Here is a 23,213-nt window from a genome sequence, read left to right on the forward strand (position 1 = left end):
ATCAAACTGCTCTAAGACCAGTTGTAACAACAGTGTTCATGCGTCTAACAGTCTACGAATGTTATTCTGATACTATTTGACCCATTAGTTTATTTTCTATCCTTATTCAGTCTTCTTTCTGCACACTTACTGTGTGTAACGTAGGAAAAATGTACAAAATACTATTCCTGTAGCCTGAAGTCTAGGACAGGATTTACCAAACACCCAAGGCACAACGACCTTAACATAGTAAAGGGGAACCCCTGACTAAACAAACAGAGCTTACGTAAATACTGTGGGCACCCTTAATCAACAATGAGCCACACCTGGGACTGACAGTCCAACAAGGCTACATTCACAATATCAACGGTTCTACCCTGTTACACGTGCGTGCGTGTGTGTGTGCCTATATTTATGCATGGTTCAAAGTCTCTTTGTGCCGGTGCCCGAGGTTAGGCGCAGGTTGTTCCTCGATGCCAAACCCATGTGTGTGCAGTCAACATCACATGGGAGTTCACAGCATGTACCCTTGGCCTTGATACGTCGTCACATACTTAACTTCGCTTCCTCATAAAGAACACTCAGTTTTGTGAGACCAAAACAGACTTAAAAAGTTGAATACAAAGTAGATGAAATATGCAACAGGTGCCAGAAATGCCTGATATGAAAACCCCCCACAGATTGTTTGGCACTCACTACTCGTTGAATTGACAGGCATGAACTCTCTCTTTTTTTCCATCTCTCTCATATTATCTCTTCCTTATCTCCTGTGTTTCTTTTCTATATCTTTCCTTTCGTCATACCCTCACACTCCTTTCTGTATTCTTCCTCTTCAGTTCTTCCTCATCTTCAAAATGTTTCCTCTCCCTCGCTCTGTACTCCCTGTCACCAGCTATTGAGAATGAATATTTACTCATGTAAAAACAATTACAATCAATATTTACAATAAATACTAAATAAATCTATTGCGAATCAACGTATAGTGAGTTGTGTCTGTCATGTGTTTCACCATAAACACAGTGACCTTGCTGTTAACTGGTGCGTATGGACTGTGTCATGGACAATATTGTGTAAGCTCACATACAGATATAGTAACTTAATTTGATCACTCTTGTTGCTGAGAATTTTTCAGGAAATGAAGATGAGCTTCGTGATTAACATACATTCACAGAAAATTAACTGAAAACCCACACTAACACAATTATATTAACAGTACTGCACTTTTCATGTTGCCAACTTTTAATAGCCTGAACACTGATCAAGAAACATTATGGACTAAACATTCATTATTTTGCTATGACAATGCAGGTCAAATTAAGATCCTATATCTGTCCAAATAGATAATAATGCGTAGCACAGTCAAAACACATGCTAGGAGTTAGGATTGGATATGTTGTTATTATAGCAACAGGGAAGTAAAACTAGTGTGTTGAGGGTTTGATTCCCTCGTGACCCATCTGCTGAGTTTGTGTCAAACAAGTTTCTATGGATAAACGTTTACATGCTACATGACTACACTATGTTATACTATGTTATAATATTGTTATAACATCTGTTCTAACATTTGTTTTGGAGCATGAGTATGCCGGATTTATTGAATTATCAAACCCCTCAATGTGATTAGCACATGAACCATTTACATCTTAGCCCTGAGGGGGGCGATGTTGAGCGAGTGAAAAAATGTCTCCAGTGTTGAGAGGTACTCCTCCGGGTGACAGCGCAGATGAGCAGCGTGCACAGACTCCTTCCACTTCCTGGTTTCCACAGCAACGCCCCGTTTCCTCCAGAAGTCGAGGATCGCCTCCATGGCGACGGGGTCGCACAGCGCGTCGTTCTCGCAGAAGAAGAAGAGCGCCGGGGCGGTGACGGGGCTGTTGTAGAAGACCTGGACTGACTTGTCGTAGTAGTACACCGTCTGGGACTTGAAGAGCCAGAAGTAGAGCAGAGCAGTGTATTGCACCAGGGGCTCGATACGAGGGAACAGGGTCTTGCCCAGGCCTGAGGCACACACAGACACACACAGACACACACAGACACACACAGGTTATTTTATTTACCAGTCAAGGTTAATTACATTTCAAATGATTTTCTCTGCCACACATCCACAAACTAACCCATACACACATCCACACACTAACCCATACACACATCCACAAACTAACCCATTCACACACCCACACACAAACTAACCCATACACACATCCACACACTAACCCATACACACATCCACAAACTAACCCATACACACACCCACACACAAACTAACCCATACACACATCCACACACAAACTAACCCATACACACATCCACACACTAACCCATACACACATCCACAAACTAACCCATACACACACCCACACACAAACTAACCCATACACACATCCACACACTAACCCATACAGACATCCACACACTAACCCATACACACATCCACACACTAACCCATACACACATCCACAAACTAACCCATACACACATCCACAAACTAACCCATACACACACCCACACACAAACTAACCCATACACACACCCACACACAAACTAACCCATACACACATCCACACACTAACCCATACACACATCCACAAACTAACCCATACACACATCCACACACAAACTAACCCATACACACACCCACACACAAACTAACCCATACACACACCCACACACAAACTAACCCATACACACACCCACACACAAACTAACCCATACACACATCCACACACTAACCCATACACACATCCACACACTAACCCATACACACATCCACACACTAACCCATACACACATCCACACACTAACCCATACACACACCCACACATAAACTAACCCATACACACACCCACACATAAACTAACCCATACACACACCCACACATAAACTTACCCATACACACATCCACACATAAACTAACCCATACACACATCCACACATAAACTAACCCATACACACATCCACAAACTAATCCATACACACATCCACAAACTAACCCATACACACATCCACACACTAACCCATACACACATCCACACACTAACCCATACACACATCCACAAACTAACCCATACACACATCCACACATAAACTAACCCATACACACATCCACACATAAACTAACCCATACACACATCCACAAACTAACCCATACACACATCCACAAACTAACCCATACACACACCCACACATAAACTAACCCATACACACATCCACACATAAACTAACCCATACACACATCCACACATAAACTAACCCATACACACACCCACACATAAACTAACCCATACACACACCCACACATAAACTAACCCATACACACACCCACACACTGTCTCAGCAACAGATCCCTCTCCTTTCTCAGAGTAATAATCCAAACTGACAATCCTACCTCCTTTCCTTCCCCTCTCTCACCTTTAGCCATATGCTCCAGCGACCCGACCACCATGCTGTCATAGACATGTCCTACGACCCGTTGGGCCAGGCCTGGGTACTTGTGTGGCTCCCTGACCATCTGGCTGAGCAGCTGGGTGAAGGTGTACCCGCCGATGGAGAAGGCGTGGACCAGAAGGGGGCGACCTTTGAAACGCGGGTCTCCCAGGACCTCCAGGACCTCAGCCCCGTACTCCAGCCCCCAGCGAGGCCACAGGAAGTGCCACACAGTGCTCTCCACTGATAGGATGTCCAGGCCACGTTCCAGGTAGAGGTCCCGGTACTTCGCCATGGCCCCCGGTCGGGCGCCCAGCCACGGGAAAAGCAGGAGGAGGGGACGGGGGGAGGAGGAGGGCGAGGATGGAGAGAGGGTTGGTACATCCAAAGTGGAAGGGGTGAGAACTGAGGAAACATTGTGGTGAGAGGGCAAGTCTGGGAGCAAGGGGGTGGAGAGGGAGTACGAGGGTGAGGGAAAAGGAGTGTCTAGATGGGAGGAGGTGGGGGAGATAATGGGAGGAGAGGGGGCAGGGGTATCGCCCCCTGGTGTCCGGCTGGTGTAGTAGTAGGTGATGCTTCTGGTGACCCTCTGGGCTATGAACCGCCCCTCTCCCACTATCACAGACATGTCTGACCCAGAGTGGGAGTTACTGTGGTGAAGGAAAGGGGGAAAGAATTAGAGCAGGATTGGAAGTTAAGTTACAGAGGGAGAAAACTGCCTGAGTGTCAGTCTGTGCCATCATGCCAACTCTTTGTCACTCATTGTCATGTTTGGCTTGACGATGACAGGTGTTGGCAAACCACAAACAGATCTGGGACCAGGTCAGGAAATATGAGCAAAACAAAAAAATCTGAAATTCACTTGAGGCATAACCAATATACCTCAAATTAAATGAATGTATACCCTACATACATAGTCATGTGCACACAGACATACATGCAAGGTTGTGGGATCCAGCTTATGGGGATCAGGCTTGACTCTCATTTGGTTAGATGTAGATAGTAGTCTACAGATACAGACTCAGTTGGCTGTGCAGCTGCATTCCCCTTTTCTTGTAATAATTGCTCAACCAGTCTGTGACTGCGGTTGTGGGGAACCTTTTTTGGGGGTGACCCTTTTTTTTTAGCACATGCCTCCCAAAAGGTCTGTAGGCACAGCCCTGCCTTGGACCGTATTATAACTTTTTTTTAAAGCAAAGAAAGTATATGAATTTGTAAACTTTGGAAAGTTCACACAAACTTTTAAAGCTTAGGACAGTTCAACAACACAACCAAGGGTGTAGCCTGTCCATGTGGTGATATGTGTCAGTCTTACAGCAGTCTTAAATAAAGGTTCAATAAAAACACAAATACAGGTCCATTTAGATCAGAAACAGACCTTTGTTAATATGCTCTACTACTTCATGCCAAATAACTTATATTAGGCAAATAATGAAATGGTTAAATAGCTCAGCATCTGTCATTTCAACATACCCAGTTTCATGCAACTTCTTCAAACAAAGCCAACGTCACACAGCAGGCAGCGTTCATAGAGTTCTGCAACTGTACCCCATGAAGAATTTGAGAATCCTCATAGCAGTTGAAAATCTGCCCACCCTCCACGGTCTTCTTTCTGTGAATTAACCTCTTTAATAGATTCGAGCATTCATGAACCGTCCGTTATAAACGAACTCGATAGGGTTGGAAATAACCACAACTTTCAAGATCGTGAGTTTATTCCATTCTACGCCACCCCAGTCCTCTTCCGTGTCCTGTTTTTGCTCGTGCTCGTTTCACTTAGTGGGTGCGGAAAAACTCAACTGCATATTTACATGCGCATTCCCGTTTGCCGTTAAATGTCAAGATATCGGTCGGTTGTCACGGTGTCGCGGTCCACGGACAGAAATAATATTATCGGACCTGTCTTTCCGTTGCATTTTTGGGACTGTTTGAACTGTCATCATTACATTGTAAATAAGTGTAAATGGATAACCTATTTATCATAGTTTCACAAGTGGCATCGGGCGCGCGCCGCTCTTGCACGTTCTGGCTTCATACATTGTGGACAGTGAACTATTGAACAAGAGGAAAATACCGTTTTTCGCTTGGCTGTTCGACAGAGGCACATATTTCAAAAGGACCTCCTCTTCCTGCCAAGAATGTCGGTGTATATCCTATGTTATTTAGGCCATGACAGCAGATCTGTGCTGACGGGTCATACTGGAAAAGTAGGCCTATGTCATTTCACCTAATTTGACCTTCCGTCGTCAAAGTAGATAATAACACGACAGTATGCACACACCGCAGTACATAATGCTGTCATTATGTGTTATTCTATTGGTCATTAGCAGACATGGAGAAAAGTACTTGTTCTGTTCTAGATGCATACCAAAGCAATTCCCTGTGCTGCCACATGGTGGTGCCAGACACCAAGTACATTACTTTGTCAATTGTAGTCAAAGTGGAAGTTCAGGCCTCGTTTAAATATAGAAAGGATTTCTCCTTTCCTACAGTAATGAAGAGTGGAGACTTAGCATTCACTTATCCTATCATTACCTCAAGGAAGGGAGGGTGGGCTACTGCATTTTTAGTGGATTTAAACAAGGCCTATGTCTCATTATTGGTAGAACTGATGTTGTTCAGTTCTGGTCCTAGGGACCCACAAGGTATGCAGGCTTTTGACCGAGCCCCAGTACTAACACACATCATTCAATGAATCAGGTGACTGATTATTAGTTGTTTTGTTGAGTCTGCTGTTTTAATGCTGGGTTTGAACAAAAGCCTGCACATGTGGAACTGAAGAACATTGAAAAATGGAGGCATCACAGAGGATATGCTTTCTATGGCTGCAACTATTCCTGGACTAGGAAGTTCATATTCAACCGGCAGAATGACTAAGTTTAGGCATTGGGATCTAAATGATTTAAGGTTAGGGTTAAGCTTAATTTTATGAGTGAGGGTTAGATTAAGGTTAGGTATAGTTTCAGTGAGGTTAAGGTAAGGGTCAAGGAAAGGCATAAAAGTTAACATTGCGTTCTCGGGTCTACCACCATCCATCGTTATTCATTTTATGCAAGTTAAATATACACTGTCGAAGAAGTTGGAAGCTAGAGGCATAATCCAGAAGAAATTGGAAGCTAGAGGCATAATCCAGAAGAAGTTGGAAGCTAGAGGCATAATCCAGAAGAAGTTGGAAGCTAGAGGCATAATCCAGAAGAAGTTGGAAGCTAGAGGCATAATCCAGAAGAAGTTGGAAGCTAGAGGCATAATCCAGAAGAAGTTGGAAGCTAGAGGCATAATCCAGATGGAACCAATGTTCTCAATGGAATCCTATTTTTAGTCATCGGCTAAACCCCAATTTTACCTTGGATTTATTTCATCTACTTCTGTGAAAATGGACCATAAAGAATTTAGCTTGTTTTAAGAACCACAGCAATTTAGGCTGCAGCCTTTGAGCTACAACTGGGAATGGCTGGGCCTATTTAATCAAAAGCTTGAACTGTGTGTGTGTGTGTGTGTGTGGGGGGGGTCTAAACTCACATCAGAATGAAGTGCACACAGGTAGTCCAAATGTCCAAATGCAACACTCTTTCCGTTGCTTTGAAAGCAAGTGAAACTGAATTAATTCAAACTCCTTATAGAATGTTTTTTTTTAAATATAGCTACCTGGGCACGCCCAACCTCTTCATTTCCATAGAAAAACACCAAGCCCCTAGTTACTGTTGCTAAGGAAAGAAAATCCCTCTGTTTAACCTTTAATCGATGATGATGTAATTAGCTCCATTATGTTAAAACCATTGACTTACATTGTTATACTTCATTTGGAGATAATTTACAAGAATATATTGAAATTGGTTATAACATATGCAATGAGCTTATCATAATACCATTAATTAAAGGTTTATTTTGTGCTTTAGCTGAGGAGGGTCCCATGTACCTCAAAACCCCCATCCCGCTTTATCACTCTACTCATTGGGGTTTCACCAGGGCCATGTGTGTTGTCAGTTGGATTGTGTGTCTGTTTCCAGTGGAGCTGTGTGTGTGTATGTGTGTGGTCAGTTTGGCTGTGTGTGTGTGTTGTTATTCCGTGGCGTTGGTGTTTTTGAAAGCCTGAGATTTCCTATGTCGGACTCAGCAGGATTACTTTCAGGAGCAGTCAGGCAGATAAATGTCAGAGTCCCAGAAAACACCTCTTAGTCCCCCTTGGCCCTGCCCGAGAAGTTCCGCCCTCATGCCTTCACCCCACCTCACACACACACCCTCCAACAACACACGCCCCCCCCAGCCACTCCCTCCGGACTCCCCTCAGCCCCCCCGTCCCCTTCAACCCCCTCCCCTCCCCTTCAACCCAGACCACTCCTGTTGCTTTCGCATAGTCAACCAGACTTTTTCCCCAGCATTTGTAACGCTCGTCCGAAGAAGAGGACCAAAGTGCAGCGTGGTACGTGTTCATGATTATTTATTCAAACTGAACACTAGAACAAAAATAACAAAGTGGAACAAAACAAAACAGTTCTGTCTGGTGCAAACACAAAACAACTACCCACCAAACACAGGTGGGAAAAAGCTGCCTAAGTATGATTCTCAATCAGAGACAACGATAGACAGCTGCCTCTGATTGAGAACCTACCCGGCCAAACACAAAGAAATAGAAAACATAGAAATAAAGAAACTAGAATGCCCACCCTAGTCACACCCTGGCCTAACCAAAATAGAGAATAAAAGCCTCTCTATGGCCAGGGCGTGACATCATTGTTGCTCCATGGCCCCTATTGTTGAGAAAGAGAGGGAGGGTGAGAGGGATGGGGGTGGAGAGGTAGAACATTTGCCCTGTCTATTCTTTGGCTAGAGGGTCCACCCACAGAGGGGTGTGGACATTCCACTGTGGCTTCCTGCTTTCTATTTCTATCCCTTTCTTTCCCTCTTTCATTCTCCCTTTCACTCTCTCTCTCAATTTCAATTGAAGGGCTTTATTGGCATGGGAAACATATGTTTACATTGCCAAAGCAAGTGAAATAGATAATAAACAAAAGTGAAATAAGTGAACATTACACTCACAAATTACACTCACTGAGTCTGAACATAGTCAAACTTTCCTTAAGTTTGGGTCAGTCACAGTGGTCAGGTATTCTGCCACTGTGTACTCTCTGTTTAGGGCCAAATAGCATTCCAGTTTGCTGTTTTTTGTTAATTCTTTCCAATGTGTCAGGTAATTATCTTTTTGTTTTCTCATGATTTGTTTGGGTCTAATTGTGTTGCTGTCCTGGGGCTCTGTGGGGTCTGTTTGTGTTTATGAACAGAGCCCCAGGACCAGCTTGCTTAGGGGACTCTTCTCCAGGTTCATCTCTCTGTAGATGATGGCTTTTTTTATGGAAGGTTTGGTAATCTCTTCCTTTTAGGTGGTTGTAGAATTGAACGGCTCTTTTCTGGATTTTGATAATTAGAGGAGTCTGCCTAATTCTGCTCTGTATGCATTATTTGGTGCTTTACGTTGTACACAGAATATTTGAACAGAATTCTGCATGCAGAATATCCAGGTGTTAGAATGGCCAAGTCAAAGTCCAGACCTGAATCCAATCGAGAATCTGTGGAAAGAACTGAAAACTGCTGTTCACAAATGCTCTCCATCCAACCTCACTGAGCTCGAGCTGTTTTGCTTCCTCCCTGTGTTATCTTTATCTCTCTCTCTTCCTCTCTGTATGTTATCTCTCTCTCTCCGATCTCTCTCTTCCTCTCTGTAAGTTATCTCTCTCTCTCTCTTCCTCTCGGTACGTTATCTCTATCTCTCTCCCATCTCTCTCTTCTCTGTATGTTATCTCTATCTCCCATCTCTCTCTTCCTCTCTGTATGTTATCTCTCTCCCATCTCGCTCTTCCTCTCTGTAAGTTCTTTCTCTCTCTCCCTCTGTATGTTATCTCTATCTCTCTCCCAATCTCTCTCTTTCTCTCTGTATGTTCTCTCTCTCCCCCATCTCTCTCTTCCTCCCTGTATGTTATCTCTATCTCTCTCTTCCTCTCTGTATGTTATCTCTCTCTCTCTTCCTCCCTGTATGTTCTCTCTCTCTCTCTCTCTCTCTCTCTCTCTCTCTCTTCCTCTCTGTATGTTCTCTCTCTCTCTCTTCCTCTCTGTAAGTTATCTCTATCTCTCTCCCCATCTCTCTCTTCCTCTCTGTATGTTATCTCTATATCTCTCCCCATCTCTCTCTTCCTCTCTGTATGTCATCTCTATCTCTCTCCCCATCTCTCTCTTCCCCTCTGTATGTTATCTCTCTCTCTCTCCATCTCTCTTCTTCTCTGCATGTTATCTCTATCTCTCTCCCAATCTCTCTCTTTCTATCTGTATGTTCTCTCTCTCTCCCCATCTCTCTCTTCCTCTCTGTATGTTATGTCTCTCTCTTCCTCCCTGTATGTTCTCTCTCTCTCAATTCAATTCAAGGGCTTTATTGGCATGGGAAACATGTGTTAACATTGCCAAAGCAAGTGAGGTAGATAATATATAAAGTGAATATATAAAGTGAAAAACAATCTAAATTAACAGTAAACATTACACATACAGAAGTTCCAAAACAATAAAGACATTACAAATGTCATATTATATATATACAGTGTTTTAACAATGTACAAATGGTTAAAGGACACAAGATAAAATAAATAAGCATAAATATGGGTTGTATTTACAATGGTGTTTGTTCTTCACTGGTTGCCCTTTTCTTGTGGCAACAGGTCACAAATCTTGCTGCTGTGATGGCACACTGTGGAATTTCACCCAGTAGATATGGGAGTTTTTCAAAATTGGATTTGTTTTCGAATTCTTTGTGGATCTGTGTAATCTGAGGGAAGTATGTCTCTCTAATATGGTCATACATTGGGCAGGAGGTTAGGAAGTGCAGCTCAGTTTCCACCTCATTTTGTGGGCAGTGAGCACATAGCCTGTCTTCTCTTGAGAGCCATGTCTGCCTACGACGGCCTTTCTCAATAACAAGGCTATGCTCACTGAGTCTGTACATAGTCAAAGCTTTCCTTAATCTCTCTCTCTCTCTCTCTCTCTCTCTCTCTCTCTCTCTCTCTCTCTCTCTCTCTCTCTCTCTCTCTCTCTCTATGTTATCTCCCTATCTCTCTTTTCCTCCCTGTATGTTACCTCTCTCTCTCCGATCTCTCTCTCTCTTCCTCTCTGTATGTTATCTCTATCTCTCTCCCCATCACTCTCTTCCTCTCTGTATGTTCTCTCTCTCTCTCCATCTCTCTCTTCTTCTCTGTATGTTATCTCTCTCTTCCTCTTTGTATGTTATCTCTATTTCTCTCTCCCATCTCTGTATGTTATCTCTCTCTTCCTCTCTGTATGTTGTTTCTATTTCTCTCTCCCATCTCTGTATGTTATCTCTATCTCTCTCTTCTTCTCTGTATGTTATCTCTATCTCTCTCTTCTTCTCTGTATGTTATCTCTATCTCTCTCTTCTTCTCTGTATGTTATCTCTATCTCTCTCCCAATCTCTCTGTATGTTCTCTCTCTCCCCATCTCTCTTCCTCCCCGAATGTTCTCTCTCTCCCCATCTCTCTCTTCCTCCCTGCATGTGCTCTCTCTCTCTCTCTCTCTCTCTCTCTGTATGTTATCTCTCTCTCTCTCTTCCTCTCTGTATGTTATCTCTATCTCTCTCCCCATCTCTCTCTTCCTCTCTGTATGTTATCTCTATATCTCTCCCCATCTCTCTCTTCCTCTCTGTATGTCATCTCTATCTCTCTCCCAATCTCTCTCTTCCCCTCTGTATGTTATCTCTCTCTCTCTCTCTCCATCTCTTCTTCTCTGCATGTTATCTCTATCTCTCTCCCAATCTCTCTCTTTCTCTCTGTGTTCTCTCTCCCTCCCCATCTCTCTCTTCCTCCCTGTATGTTATCTCTATCTCTATCTTCCTCTCTGTATGTTATCTCTCTCTCTTCCTCCCTGTATGTTCTCTCTCTCTCTCTCTCTTCCTCTCTGTATGTTCTCTCTCTCTTCCTCTCTGTATGTTATCTCTATCTCTCTCCCCATCTCTCTCTGTTCTCTCTCTCTCTCCCCATCTCTCTCTTCCTCCTTGTATGTTATCTCTATCTCTCTCTTCCTCTCTGTATGTTATCTCCCTATCTCTCTTTTCCTCCCTGTATGTTACCTCTCTCTCTCCCATCACTCTCTTCCTCTCTGTATGTTCTCTCTCTCTCCATCTCTCTCTTCTTCTCTGTATGTTATCTCTCTCTTCCTCTCTGTATGTTATCTCTATTTCTCTCTCCCATCTCTGTATGTTATCTCTCTCTTCCTCTCTGTATGTTGTCTCTATTTCTCTCTCCCATCTCTGTATGTTATCTCTATCTCTCTCCCCATCTCTCTCTCCCCATCTCTCTCTCTCTCACACACACACACACGCACACACACGTGCGTCTACTTGCATAATCAATCTTACTGATACATATGCACTTTGCCCTTGCATGAGACATAAGCCATATGCTGGAACACTGTTGTGCATTTTAAGAGACCACACACACACACAGTACACACAAACACACACAGTACACACACATATTGGATTTTCCTCCCTTAGATCGTCCTTATGAAAGGTTCCATGTAGACTGTGACAGTTGTATTAGACCGTGGTAGTGGTGCCACAACTCTTTTTTAGTTGACTAGTACACACTCACATACACAATGTACAGAGAATATTATGTTATTTCCAAAGTATGCATACATATTGCTGTAGGGAAGACACACACCTGTATTTAAGAAGCTTAAAGTACCCTCTCCTTTCATTTGACTGTGTTTGTATTCATGTGTGTGAAGGAACTGCATCAATATTCACAGGATATTTTAATATTGAATAGAATCCCATTACAATGTCCACAGATACCAGCGTATATATTGAGACATGCAGGTGTAAAGCACACACACAAACAGCACACACACACACACGCACACACACGCACACACATGCACACACATGCACACACACACACGCACACACCCCTTACCCTTCTAGACAACAACAACAGATAACATAAAAACAGACTTCAGGCCTACTTCAACAGCATCAAAACACTACTGGAATAGTTCCGTGACAAAACCATATGTTATCCTGTGTTCTAATAAAAGGAACAGAAGGAAGGGGCAGTGGAGCTATAGATGGCACAGCTAATATGGACCGTTTGACTCTATTGTTTCCTTCAAACAAAGCAACTTTATGAACCTCACAGGCTTCCATTGTTTTATACTGTCCGGATGCAAGGAGCCTAGGGACGGGTCGGAGAGAGAGTGAACACACACACACACACACACACACACACACACACACACACACACACACACACACACACACACACACACACACACACACACACTGCCTATTCTCTGGGGAAAACGTCTGTCTACCTCCTCGTGTCCTAAAGACGCCAGTCATTGTCGGGCAGTAGAATCACCCCGGCACGCACAACAACTCCATCAGATACCAATCACATGAACATACCATAGGCCAAAGGGGTCTTCCATATCTCAGCAAAGGTTACTGTGTGTCAATGGGTTATGTTGTTGTCTTCAGAAAGTCAGTGCCTTGGTCAACTGTTCAATACATCTTCATACTGTACATACTGTAGATGTGTGTTGGGGTTGGATTATGATCGTTGTTAGAGCCATGGTGAAGGCCTAAACACTGGCATTTAAACACACACACACACACACACACAGGCAGATCAATGCTTGTTTGACTAGATCGCTCTAGACAGAAGCTGAAACTTCCAACGCAGACTACTACGGCCTCATGGGAAATATTACATTTTCACCTCACCAGGGACCGCAGGCTGGGCTGGGAGCCCATTGCTGAGCCCCTGGTTACCATTAACATGCTCTGCACAGGAGGTCTACATAACAGCGGTGTGATGTTTAAAATCAAGCCCCTTTGAAGCTGCTTGTACTACTTAGGATTTGTATTACGGCACTATCAGAAAGGAGAGTTTGGGGGAGGCAGACTCGTATTATGTTGTTACGAATAGTAGATATGAATTAATGAAGAGATGGAGCTGTAGCCAGGTTGGATTTCTGTTTTCTCCCACCTTTACTTAACCAGGTAAGCTAGTTGAGAACAAGTTCTCATTTACAACTGCGACCTGGCCAAGATAAAGGAAAGCAGTGACGACACAAACATCAACACAGAGTTACACATGGAATAAACAAGCTTACAGTCAATAACACAATAGGAAAAAATAAAGTCTATATACAGTGTGTGCAAGTGGCGAGAGGAGGTAAGGCAATAAATAGGCCACAGTAGCGAAGTAATTACAATTTAGCAGATTAACACTGAAGTGTTAAATGAGCAGATGATGATGTGCAAGTAGAGATACTGGTGTGGAAAAGAGCAGAAAAGTAAATAAAAAGAATATGGGGATGAGGTAGATAGATGGGCTATTTACAGATGGACTATGTACAGCTGCAGCGATCGGTTAGCTGATGTTTAAAGTTAGTGAGGGAAATATAAGTTTCCAGCTTCAGCGATTTTTGCAATTCGTTCCAGTCACTGGCAGCAGAGAACTGGAAGGAAAGGAGGCCAAAGGGGGTGTTGGCTTTGGGGATGACCAGTGAGATATACCTGCTGGAGCACGTGCTACGGGTGGGTGTTGTTATCGTGACCAGAGAGCAGAGATAAGGCAGAGCTTTACCTAGCATAACCTTATAGATGACCTGGAGCCAGTGGATCTGGCCACGAATATGTAGCGAGGGCCAGCCGACTAGAGCATACAGGTCACAGTTAAACCTAGACACGAGAGCTCATACCTCAATAGACAGCTACATCAAAGATGTCCGCACCCTCACAGACATCCAGTGGTGGGTGGGCTGGTCGGCCATGTTGGATGTACCATTTGGAATGCTCAATTAATTTGATGTTCATCAGTAGTGCGTTCAACAAGGCACAGGTCTGTGGAACGTTAGCTAACGTTAACATTCTGGATAGTTCAATCAAACTGTTCAACAGTAGCGACTAGAACTAGCTAATAAAAGCTGAAACAGTTGATGTTGAACAATTACCTGTAATGTTTTGTATGGCACAGCAGATTAGCCTGAACCAGTGAACACAATTAATGTGTTGTACTATTCAACTTCAAGGGGTATTATTCAACAATACAAATCAGCATAGCCATTTTTTAGGAGACCTCTAAGCTGCTACCATAACTGGAATGGAATGGACAAAGGTCAAATGGTAAGAATAGAAAGGTGGCTCAAGGTCAAATCCGTTATTGAGACCATAATATGTCCAAAGGGTCCAAACCAGGAAGGAATTCAGCGTGGAGGAGACCTGGCTGTTCAGGAAATTATGTTTCCTTGGGCTGGGAACCTCTGATTGTTTCTATATTTAGTCAATTCCTGAGGATCTACAGACGGGACAGGAACAATCATCTGGGGAATGTTGGACTTTACAATGACATTTCTGATTGGACATCTTAGATCTCAGACTGGCATCAAAGATAAGGCGGCCAGAGTTTGAGATATGGACCTTTCTGAATCATGTCAAAGGTGAACTTCACAGACCTGGAGGCATGACATAATGTGAGGGTTTAGCGTGGTGTGTGTGTGTGTGTGTGTGTTTGCAACTGGATAGCAGACCAAAAGTACCTGCAAGGATAGTAAAACAAGTAAAACATTCTCCCTCGTGGGGACATTTCCCATGTCTCCATGAGGACAAAGGCTATTTTAAGCTTAGGGGTTAAGTTTAAGTTTAAGTTAAGTTTACAATTAAGGTTAGGAGTTAGGTTTAGGGTTTGGGTTACAGGTTAAGGTTAGGGTTAAGGTTATGGTAAGGGTTAGGGAAAATAGGATTTTAGGTCCCCACGAGGATAGAAGATAGAAGAACATAACGTGTGTGTGTGTGTGTGTGTGTGCATGCATGCTTGATTATGTTCAATAGAGTACACTGTCAAAGTGTGTGTGCATGTACATTAGCTTGCTAATACATTTGTGTCTGTTGTGTACTTGTAAGTGTGTGGGATTGAGTGTACTAGACATTCTTGCCTGTCTAACTATCTAGTGGCCAGTGTCCACACTGTAGAGAGACTCTCCTAATGAACAATTTGCTCAGTGAGGTGTGGCCACAGGCATTGTCACAGAGCTTCACACTGGACTACTTATGCAGGGGGTTAGGGGCAGAAAGAGAGACGGGAGGGAGAAGAGAGGCTGACAGAGAGGAGAGTGAGCAAGAAGAGAGAGAATTAGAGAGGGGGAGCCAACATGAGTACGAGAGGGAGAGTGAGAGAGAATATAAGAGAGAGAGAGAATAGGAGGGAGGGAGAGAGTGAGAGAGTGAGTGCCTGGAACACAATTTCACACACATTCACACACACAGGGAGACGGTTCTCTGCTGCAGCTCCCTGCTGGATTTAGTGGATTCACAACCTCTTCCCTTTCACTTGTGGTTGGGTGAGTGGCTCTCTTTTATTCTGAACACTTTCGATGGTGTGCGTGCGTGTGTGTGTAGTTTATGATCCTCATGTATAGAGAAAAAAGGTAAAGAGCTGTTAGAGAATGACACACACACTGTCACCGAGACGACACACTCTTCCTCTACAGCCTTTATAGGTAGACTCACTCTTACAGAAAAACACAATTTCTACAAGCTCACATTTGAGGGTGTGGATTCAGCTGCTCAATATCTCCAGATGACACGACACACACTCTTCTATTACAGCCTTTATAGGTAGACACACACACACACCTGTGTAGACAAGCAATCCCAGGCATACATAAACACACACACACGGAGGCAGCAGCTGAGGCTGTTTGACTAGCATCAGGAGGAGCGGAGGGAAGGAATCATTCTGGGCTAATTCTGCAGCACAGCCATGGTCAGCAGTGTGTGTGTGTGTGTGTGTGTGTGTGTGTGTGTGTGTGTGTGTGTGTGTGTGTGTGTGTGTGTGTGTGTGTGTGTGTGTGTGTGTGTGTGTGTGTGTGTGTGTATGTGTGTGTGTGTGTGTGTGTGTGTGTGTGTATGTGCGTGCATGCGTGTAGGGTGTTTGAACTGAAGCAGGGGTTGCCGTGGCAAGCATTTGTGTGTTTGCGTGTGTTTTTGTGCGAGTGTAGCTGTGTGCATATGTCCCCTGTGTGGGTTAGTGTGAAGCACATATGTACCAGTAGGATCAGCGGTAGCAGCACTCTGGTAAAAGCAGCATAGCAGACCACTAAGACCCTCACATCACAGGATTAGCAAGACGTCTTTTGCTACGGTCGTCACCATGGCAAAGCTAGTCAGTGGAACGCTGGTGTCTGAGTGGGTGACGCTTGTCATAGGCAGGTTCGTCACATTCATTGACTCAAAGGCTAAAACTAACGTTGGTGTGATGTTCTAATAACTAGGTATTCACAGGCAGGTAGGCTTATTGTTCACTCTGTCAGTAGTAAGGGCAGTGGGGAAATGGATACCAGAGAAAGGCTGGATGAACATAGGATCTATGATCAAGCAGGTTGAATGGTTGAATACGTCATGGGGGAACGGTATTCAGATTAGGTGAATACCTGAGATGTAATATAACTCTTTGGGGAGTATAAAACGGGTTCTGTTCTTACTTAGATACTAATGTTAATCGAGCAGATTTCAGTCATGATCCGAGATGAACCTAGTTACATTTGATAGACCACAGATGGCAAGATGTTTAGTTGTTCATTTAAGTGCGACACCTGATCAGATTGAAGTACCACTGGATATAATAGGAAATGGTTGGGTGTTGGCTCCTCTAGCTGCCATGACTGTGACTCCTCTGGACCTGGTCAGTCGTGATTCAGACCTGTTGGATCCTAGCCTGGTGGTTGGCTGCTGTTCTGACCAGTAGGTAAACCAGGACACAGGAGTGGTCACAGTCAATAACCACTGGGGACTATTGACCGTGACTGCCCGGCAATGTCAAATCCATTCTCCGACATATTGCATCTGCAGGCTGGGGTCAACTCCATCTCAACACAATTCAACTGACTCTGTAGAAATAAGAGAGTTTACCATTATTTTCAATTAAGATTTTATCCGACTCATGGATTGGATTTGAAGTTGGAATGAAATGACCTCAATTTGGACTATGAAGCATTCAAGCTTCAATGACATACGTACAACACCAGGTGTTTTCCTAAAAGGACAGCCAAACCTTGGCTAGCTTGGTTTCAGAAAGACAAGCAGTGATGTGGAAAATTAGATGGTTGTAGATCCTCACTCTGAGTCAACAACATCCGACCTGCCAGACTTTAGTATGGACCCCCATGTTTTACATCAACAACAACCGACCTGCCAGACTTTAGTATGGACCCCCTTGTTTTACATCAACAACAACCGACCTGCCAGACTTTAGTATGGACCCCCTTGTTTTACATCAACAACATCCGACCTGCCAGACTTTAGTATGGACCCCCATGTTTTACATCAACAACATCCGACCTGTCAGACTTTAGTATGGACCCCCTTGTTTTACATCAACAACATCCGGGCTGCCAGACTTTAGTATGGACCCCCATGTTTTACATCAACAACATCCGACCTGTCAGACTTTAGTATGGACCCCCTTGTTTTACATCAACAACATCCGGGCTGCCAGACTTTAGTATGGACCCCCTTGTTTTACATCAACAACATCTGACCTGCCAGACTTTAGTATGGACCCCCATGTTTTACATCAACAACATCCGGGCTGCCAGACTTTAGTATGGACCCCCATGTTTTACATCAACAACATCCGACCTGCCAGACTTTAGTATGGACCCCCATGTTTTACATCAACAACATCCGGCTGCCAGACTTTAGTATGGACCCCCTTGTTTTACATCAACAACATCCGACCTGCCAGACTTTAGTATGGACCCCCTTGTTTTACATCAACAACAACCGACCTGCCAGACTTTAGTATGGACCCCCATGTTTTACATCAACAACATCCGACCTGCCACACTTTAGTATGGTCCCCCATGTTTTACATCAACAACATCCGGGCTGCCAGACTTTAGTATGGACCCCCTTGTTTTACATCAACAACATCCGACCTGCCAGACTTTAGTATGGACCCCCTTGTTTTACATCAACAACATCAGACCTGCCAGACTTTAGTATGGACCCCCTTGTTTTACATCAACAACATCCGACCTGCCAGACTTTAGTATGGACCCCCTTGTTTTACATCAACAACATCAGACCTGCCAGACTTTAGTATGGACCCCCATGTTTTACATCAACAACATCCGACCTGCCAGACTTTAGTATGGACCCCCATGTTTTACATCAACAACAACCAACCTGCCAGACTTTAGTATGGACCCCCATGTTTTACATCAACAACATCAGACCTGCCAGACTTTAGTATGGACCCCCTTGTTTTACATCAACAACATCTGACCTGCCAGACTTTAGTATGGACCCCCATGTTTTACATCAACAACATCCGACCTGCCAGACTTTAGTATGGACCCCCATGTTTTACATCAACAACATCCGACCTGCCAGCCTTTAGTATGGACCCCCATGTTTTACATCAACAACATCAGACCTGCCAGACTTTAGTATGGACCCCCATGTTTTACATCAACAACATCCGACCTGCCAGACTTTAGTATGGACCCCCATGTTTTACATCAACAACATCCGACCTGCCAGCCTTTAGTATGGACCCCCATGTTTTACATCAACAACATCCGGGCTGCCAGACTTTAGTATGGACCCCCATGTTTTACATCAACAACATCAGACCTGCCAGACTTTAGTATGGACCCCCATGTTTTACATCAACAACATCCGACCTGCCACACTTTAGTATGGTCCCCCATGTTTTACATCAACAACATCCGGGCTGCCAGACTTTAGTATGGACCCCCTTGTTTTACATCAACAACATCCGACCTGCCAGACTTTAGTATGGACCCCCTTGTTTTACATCAACAACATCAGACCTGCCAGACTTTAGTATGGACCCCCTTGTTTTACATCAACAACATCCGACCTGCCAGACTTTAGTATGGACCCCCTTGTTTTACATCAACAACATCAGACCTGCCAGACTTTAGTATGGACCCCCTTGTTTTACATCAACAACATCTGACCTGCCAGACTTTAGTATGGACCCCCATGTTTTACATCAACAACATCCGACCTGCCAGACTTTAGTATGGACCCCCATGTTTTACATCAACAACAACCAACCTGCCAGACTTTAGTATGGACCCCCATGTTTTACATCAACAACATCAGACCTGCCAGACTTTAGTATGGACCCCCTTGTTTTACATCAACAACATCTGACCTGCCAGACTTTAGTATGGACCCCCATGTTTTACATCAACAACATCCGACCTGCCAGACTTTAGTATGGACCCCCATGTTTCACATCAACAACATCCGACCTGCCAGCCTTTAGTATGGACCCCCATGTTTTACATCAACAACATCAGACCTGCCAGACTTTAGTATGGACCCCCATGTTTTACATCAACAACATCCGACCTGCCAGACTTTAGTATGGACCCCCATGTTTTACATCAACAACATCCGACCTGCCAGCCTTTAGTATGGACCCCCATGTTTTACATCAACAACATCCGGGCTGCCAGACTTTAGTATGGACCCCCATGTTTTACATCAACAACATCAGACCTGCCAGACTTTAGTATGGACCCCCATGTTTTACATCAACAACATCCGACCTGCCAGACTTTAGTATGGACCCCCATGTTTTACATCAACAACATCAGACCTGCCAGACTTTAGTATGGACCCCCTTGTTTTACGTCTAGATCATTATCTGAGTAACATTGTAAAACATGGTCCTGAAGAAGCCATTTCATACTTGGATACACTCATTGATGTAACTGATCAGGTCAAACGTGAAATGTTTTTTTTAGAAATAGTGTAGCTTTTAGAATAATATATTTGATCATTAGGAAATACTTAAACAATAAATCAAGTGTACTAGTATGCACATATTAGACAGATACTGTACTGTGAAATACTGAGGACAAATCGTAATATTCAGTCAAATGTAGGATTAAATGATGGATAATAATGTCTCATTATTTCTCAACAATCGCCCGGAATGAAACCAGGAGTATTACCCATAGTGAAGCTTCCCCAGACACAGATCAAGCCTAGTCTGGGATCAAAAAGGATTCGCAATGGAGATTCTCCATGGAAAGCACTTTTTAGTCCAAGACCAGTCTTAATCTGTGTCTGGGAAACTGGCCCATAAAGTATACTTTCAGATAATAATGTTTCTACCTTCAAATGAAGTGTCGCCCACCTACATGACTGAATAAATCTGTACTCGCTAAAGATGACGTGGCCAGTTTGATTCAGTCTGTTTTATTGACATTCCTGTCCAGACCCAAGGCCAGTGAAGTGAGCTAGATAGGATGAGACTGGGGTGTCAGGGCTTTGTTAATATAGCCCTCCTCACTCTCCAACTCGCTCGCTCACGCTGAATTATTTCTGAAGGCACTGTACAAACACACACACACTTTAGCAAATCTGAGACGTGCACGAAAATCAGTCCATTGCCGAGGAGTGTGAAACATCAATCCCTGTGCCTTCGTGAGACTATGGTCAACCTGTTAAACATAAGTGGCATCGCCCAGAATCAAGTCATCTCCATTTGCGAATCCTCTCAAATCCAGCAGAAATCCATTTAAATCTCTCAGGGAGGACAAGAGTCCACACCTCTAATTCACTGCACACCCTTCCGCCTTCTTCCCTCCCTCTTTCTCTCTCTCGCTCCAGCCCTCTCTCCCTTCATCCTCTGCGCTCTCTTGCTAGCTCTACCTTTCCATAGCCTTTGCTCTCCCTCTCTCTCTCCCTCTATCATAAACCTAACCAACATTCTTAATTTAAAATCACTTCATTAGTGTAAAATGTTAAAAGGCTGTTGAAGGACCGGTCTCCAATCAGATATCCATCTCTATCCTCTCAGTACCACAGCGGTCACACAGCAGACCACTAAAGCCGTTGTCCTGGAGATGAATGTAAATGACAGAAAGGATAATGACAGAATAATGCTGATAATCCTCATGGGGAAATAGTGTGTTTGAGGATGTGATGTGATTGGCATGGTGATGGGTGGTGGTTAAGAGAGTGGGTGAGGGTACACGCACACGTATGGAAGTGCACACCACATACACACACACACACACGCACACACACACACACACACACAAAAGGAGAGATTTAGCAATAAACTGAGTGAAGCATTAGAGAGAATAGAAAGGAGTTAGTGGACTGCCATGAAGTCAGAATGCAACATGTCTGTCTGTCTCTCTCTATATACAGTGCCTTGCGAAAGTATTCGGCCCCCTTGAACTTTGCGACCTTTTGCCACATTTCAGGCTTCAAACATAAAGATATAAAACTGTATTTTTTTGTGAAGAATCAACAACAAGTGGGACACAATCATGAAGTGGAACGACATTTATTGGATATTTCAAACTTTTTTAACAAAGCAAAAACTGAAAAATTGGGCGTGCAAAATTATTCAGCCCCTTTACTTTCAGTGCAGCAAACTCTCTCCAGATGTTCAGTGAGGATCTCTGAATGATCCAATGTTGACCTAAATGACTAATGATGATAAATACAATCCACCTGTGTGTAATCAAGTCTCCGTATAAATGCACCTGCACTGTGATAGTCTCAGAGGTCCGTTAAAAGCGCAGAGAGCATCATAAAGAACAAGGAACACACCAGGCAGGTCCGAGATACTGTTGTGAAGAAGTTTAAAGCTGGATTTGGATACAAAAAGATTTCCCAAGCTTTAAACATCCCAAGGAGCACTGTGCAATCGATAATATTGAAATGGAAGGAGTATCAGACCACTGCAAATCTACCAAGACCTGGCCGTCCCTCTAAACTTTCAGCTCATACAAGGAGAAGACTGATCAGAGATGCAGCCAAGAGGCCCATGATCACTCTGGATGAACTGCAGAGATCTACAGCTGAGGTGGGAGACTCTGTCCATAGGACAACAATCAGTCGTATATTGCACAAATCTGGCCTTTATGGAAGAGTGGCAAGAAGAAAGCCATTTCTTAAAGATATCCATAAAAAGTGTTGTTTAAAGTTTGCCACAAGCCACCTGGGAGACACACCAAACATGTGGAAGAAGGTGCTCTGGTCAGATGAAACCAAAATTGAACTTTTTGGCAACAATGCAAAACGTTATGTTTGGCGTAAAAGCAACACAGCTGAACACACCATCCCCACTGTCAAACATGGTGGTGGCAGCATCATGGTTTGGGCCTGCTTTTCTTCAGCAGGGACAGGGAAGATGGTTAAAATTGATGGGAAGATGGATGGAGCCAAATACAGGACCATTCTGGAAGAAAACCTGATGGAGTCTGCAAAAGACCTGAGACTGGGACGGAGATTTGTCTTCCAACGAGTCAATGATCCAAAACATAAAGCAAAATCTACAATGGAATGGTTCAAAAATAAACATATCCAGGTGTTAGAATGGCCAAGTCAAAGTCCAGACCTGAATCCAATCGAGAATCTGTGGAAAGAACTGAAAACTGCTGTTCACAAATGCTCTCCATCCAACCTCACTGAGCTCGAGCTGTTTTGCAAGGAGGAATGGGAAAAAATGTCAGTCTCTCGATGTGCAAAACTGATAGAGACATACCCCAAGCGACTTACAGCTGTAATCGCAGCAAAAGGTGGCGCTACAAAGTATTAACTTAAGGGGGCTGAATAATTTTGCACGCCCAATTTTTCAGTTTTTGATTTGTTAGAAAAGTTTGAAATATCCAATAAATGTCGTTCCACTTCATGATTGTGTCCCACTTGTTGTTGATTCTTCACAAAAAAATACAGTTTTATATCT

At 43.7% G+C, this 23,213-nt stretch overlaps 2 protein-coding genes across 3 annotated transcripts in view; one reads left to right on the forward strand and one right to left on the reverse strand.

The window, feature by feature from the left end:
* Positions 1-1,200: 1,200 nt before the first annotated feature.
* Positions 1,201-5,453, reverse strand: LOC110499880. Of its 2 annotated transcripts, none has more exons than XM_036957136.1 (3): positions 4,951-5,453; positions 3,388-4,052; positions 1,201-1,977 (listed from the first exon to the last, which is right to left on the reverse strand). In XM_036957136.1, the coding sequence occupies exons 1-3, from the start codon at positions 4,974-4,976 to the stop codon at positions 1,616-1,618; spliced, it is 1,053 nt and encodes a 350-aa protein (XP_036813031.1). In that variant the 5' UTR covers positions 4,977-5,453; the 3' UTR covers positions 1,201-1,615. The 2 variants fall into 2 exon arrangements, with proteins under 2 accessions (XP_036813031.1, XP_036813032.1); XM_036957137.1 differs by having other exon boundaries at positions 4,876-5,447.
* Positions 5,454-15,634: 10,181 nt separating this feature from the next.
* LOC110499878 (proline-rich transmembrane protein 4) overlaps positions 15,635-23,213 on the forward strand; it is a 58,609-nt gene continuing 51,030 nt past the window's right edge. Inside the window, exon 1 of the mRNA XM_036957138.1 lies at positions 15,635-15,804. The gene's annotated coding sequence lies outside the window, so the exon portion shown is untranslated. The remainder of the gene's footprint in view (positions 15,805-23,213) is intronic.

This window comes from Oncorhynchus mykiss, chromosome 21, assembly GCF_013265735.2.
Source record: "Oncorhynchus mykiss isolate Arlee chromosome 21, USDA_OmykA_1.1, whole genome shotgun sequence".
Lineage (NCBI taxonomy): Eukaryota > Metazoa > Chordata > Actinopteri > Salmoniformes > Salmonidae > Oncorhynchus > Oncorhynchus mykiss.

Bases quoted from the DNA above. Each gene is read 5' to 3' on its own strand.
- LOC110499880 (XM_036957136.1), bottom strand. From the start codon at position 4,976: ATGAGGATTCTCAAATTCTTCATGGG. The intron at 4,053-4,950 runs GTACAGTTGCAG...CCTTCACCACAG, and splicing joins ATTCTCAAATTCTTCATGGG to TAACTCCCACTCTGGGTCAG. The intron at 1,978-3,387 runs GTGAGAGAGGGG...TGTGTGCCTCAG, and splicing joins GCTGGAGCATATGGCTAAAG to GCCTGGGCAAGACCCTGTTC.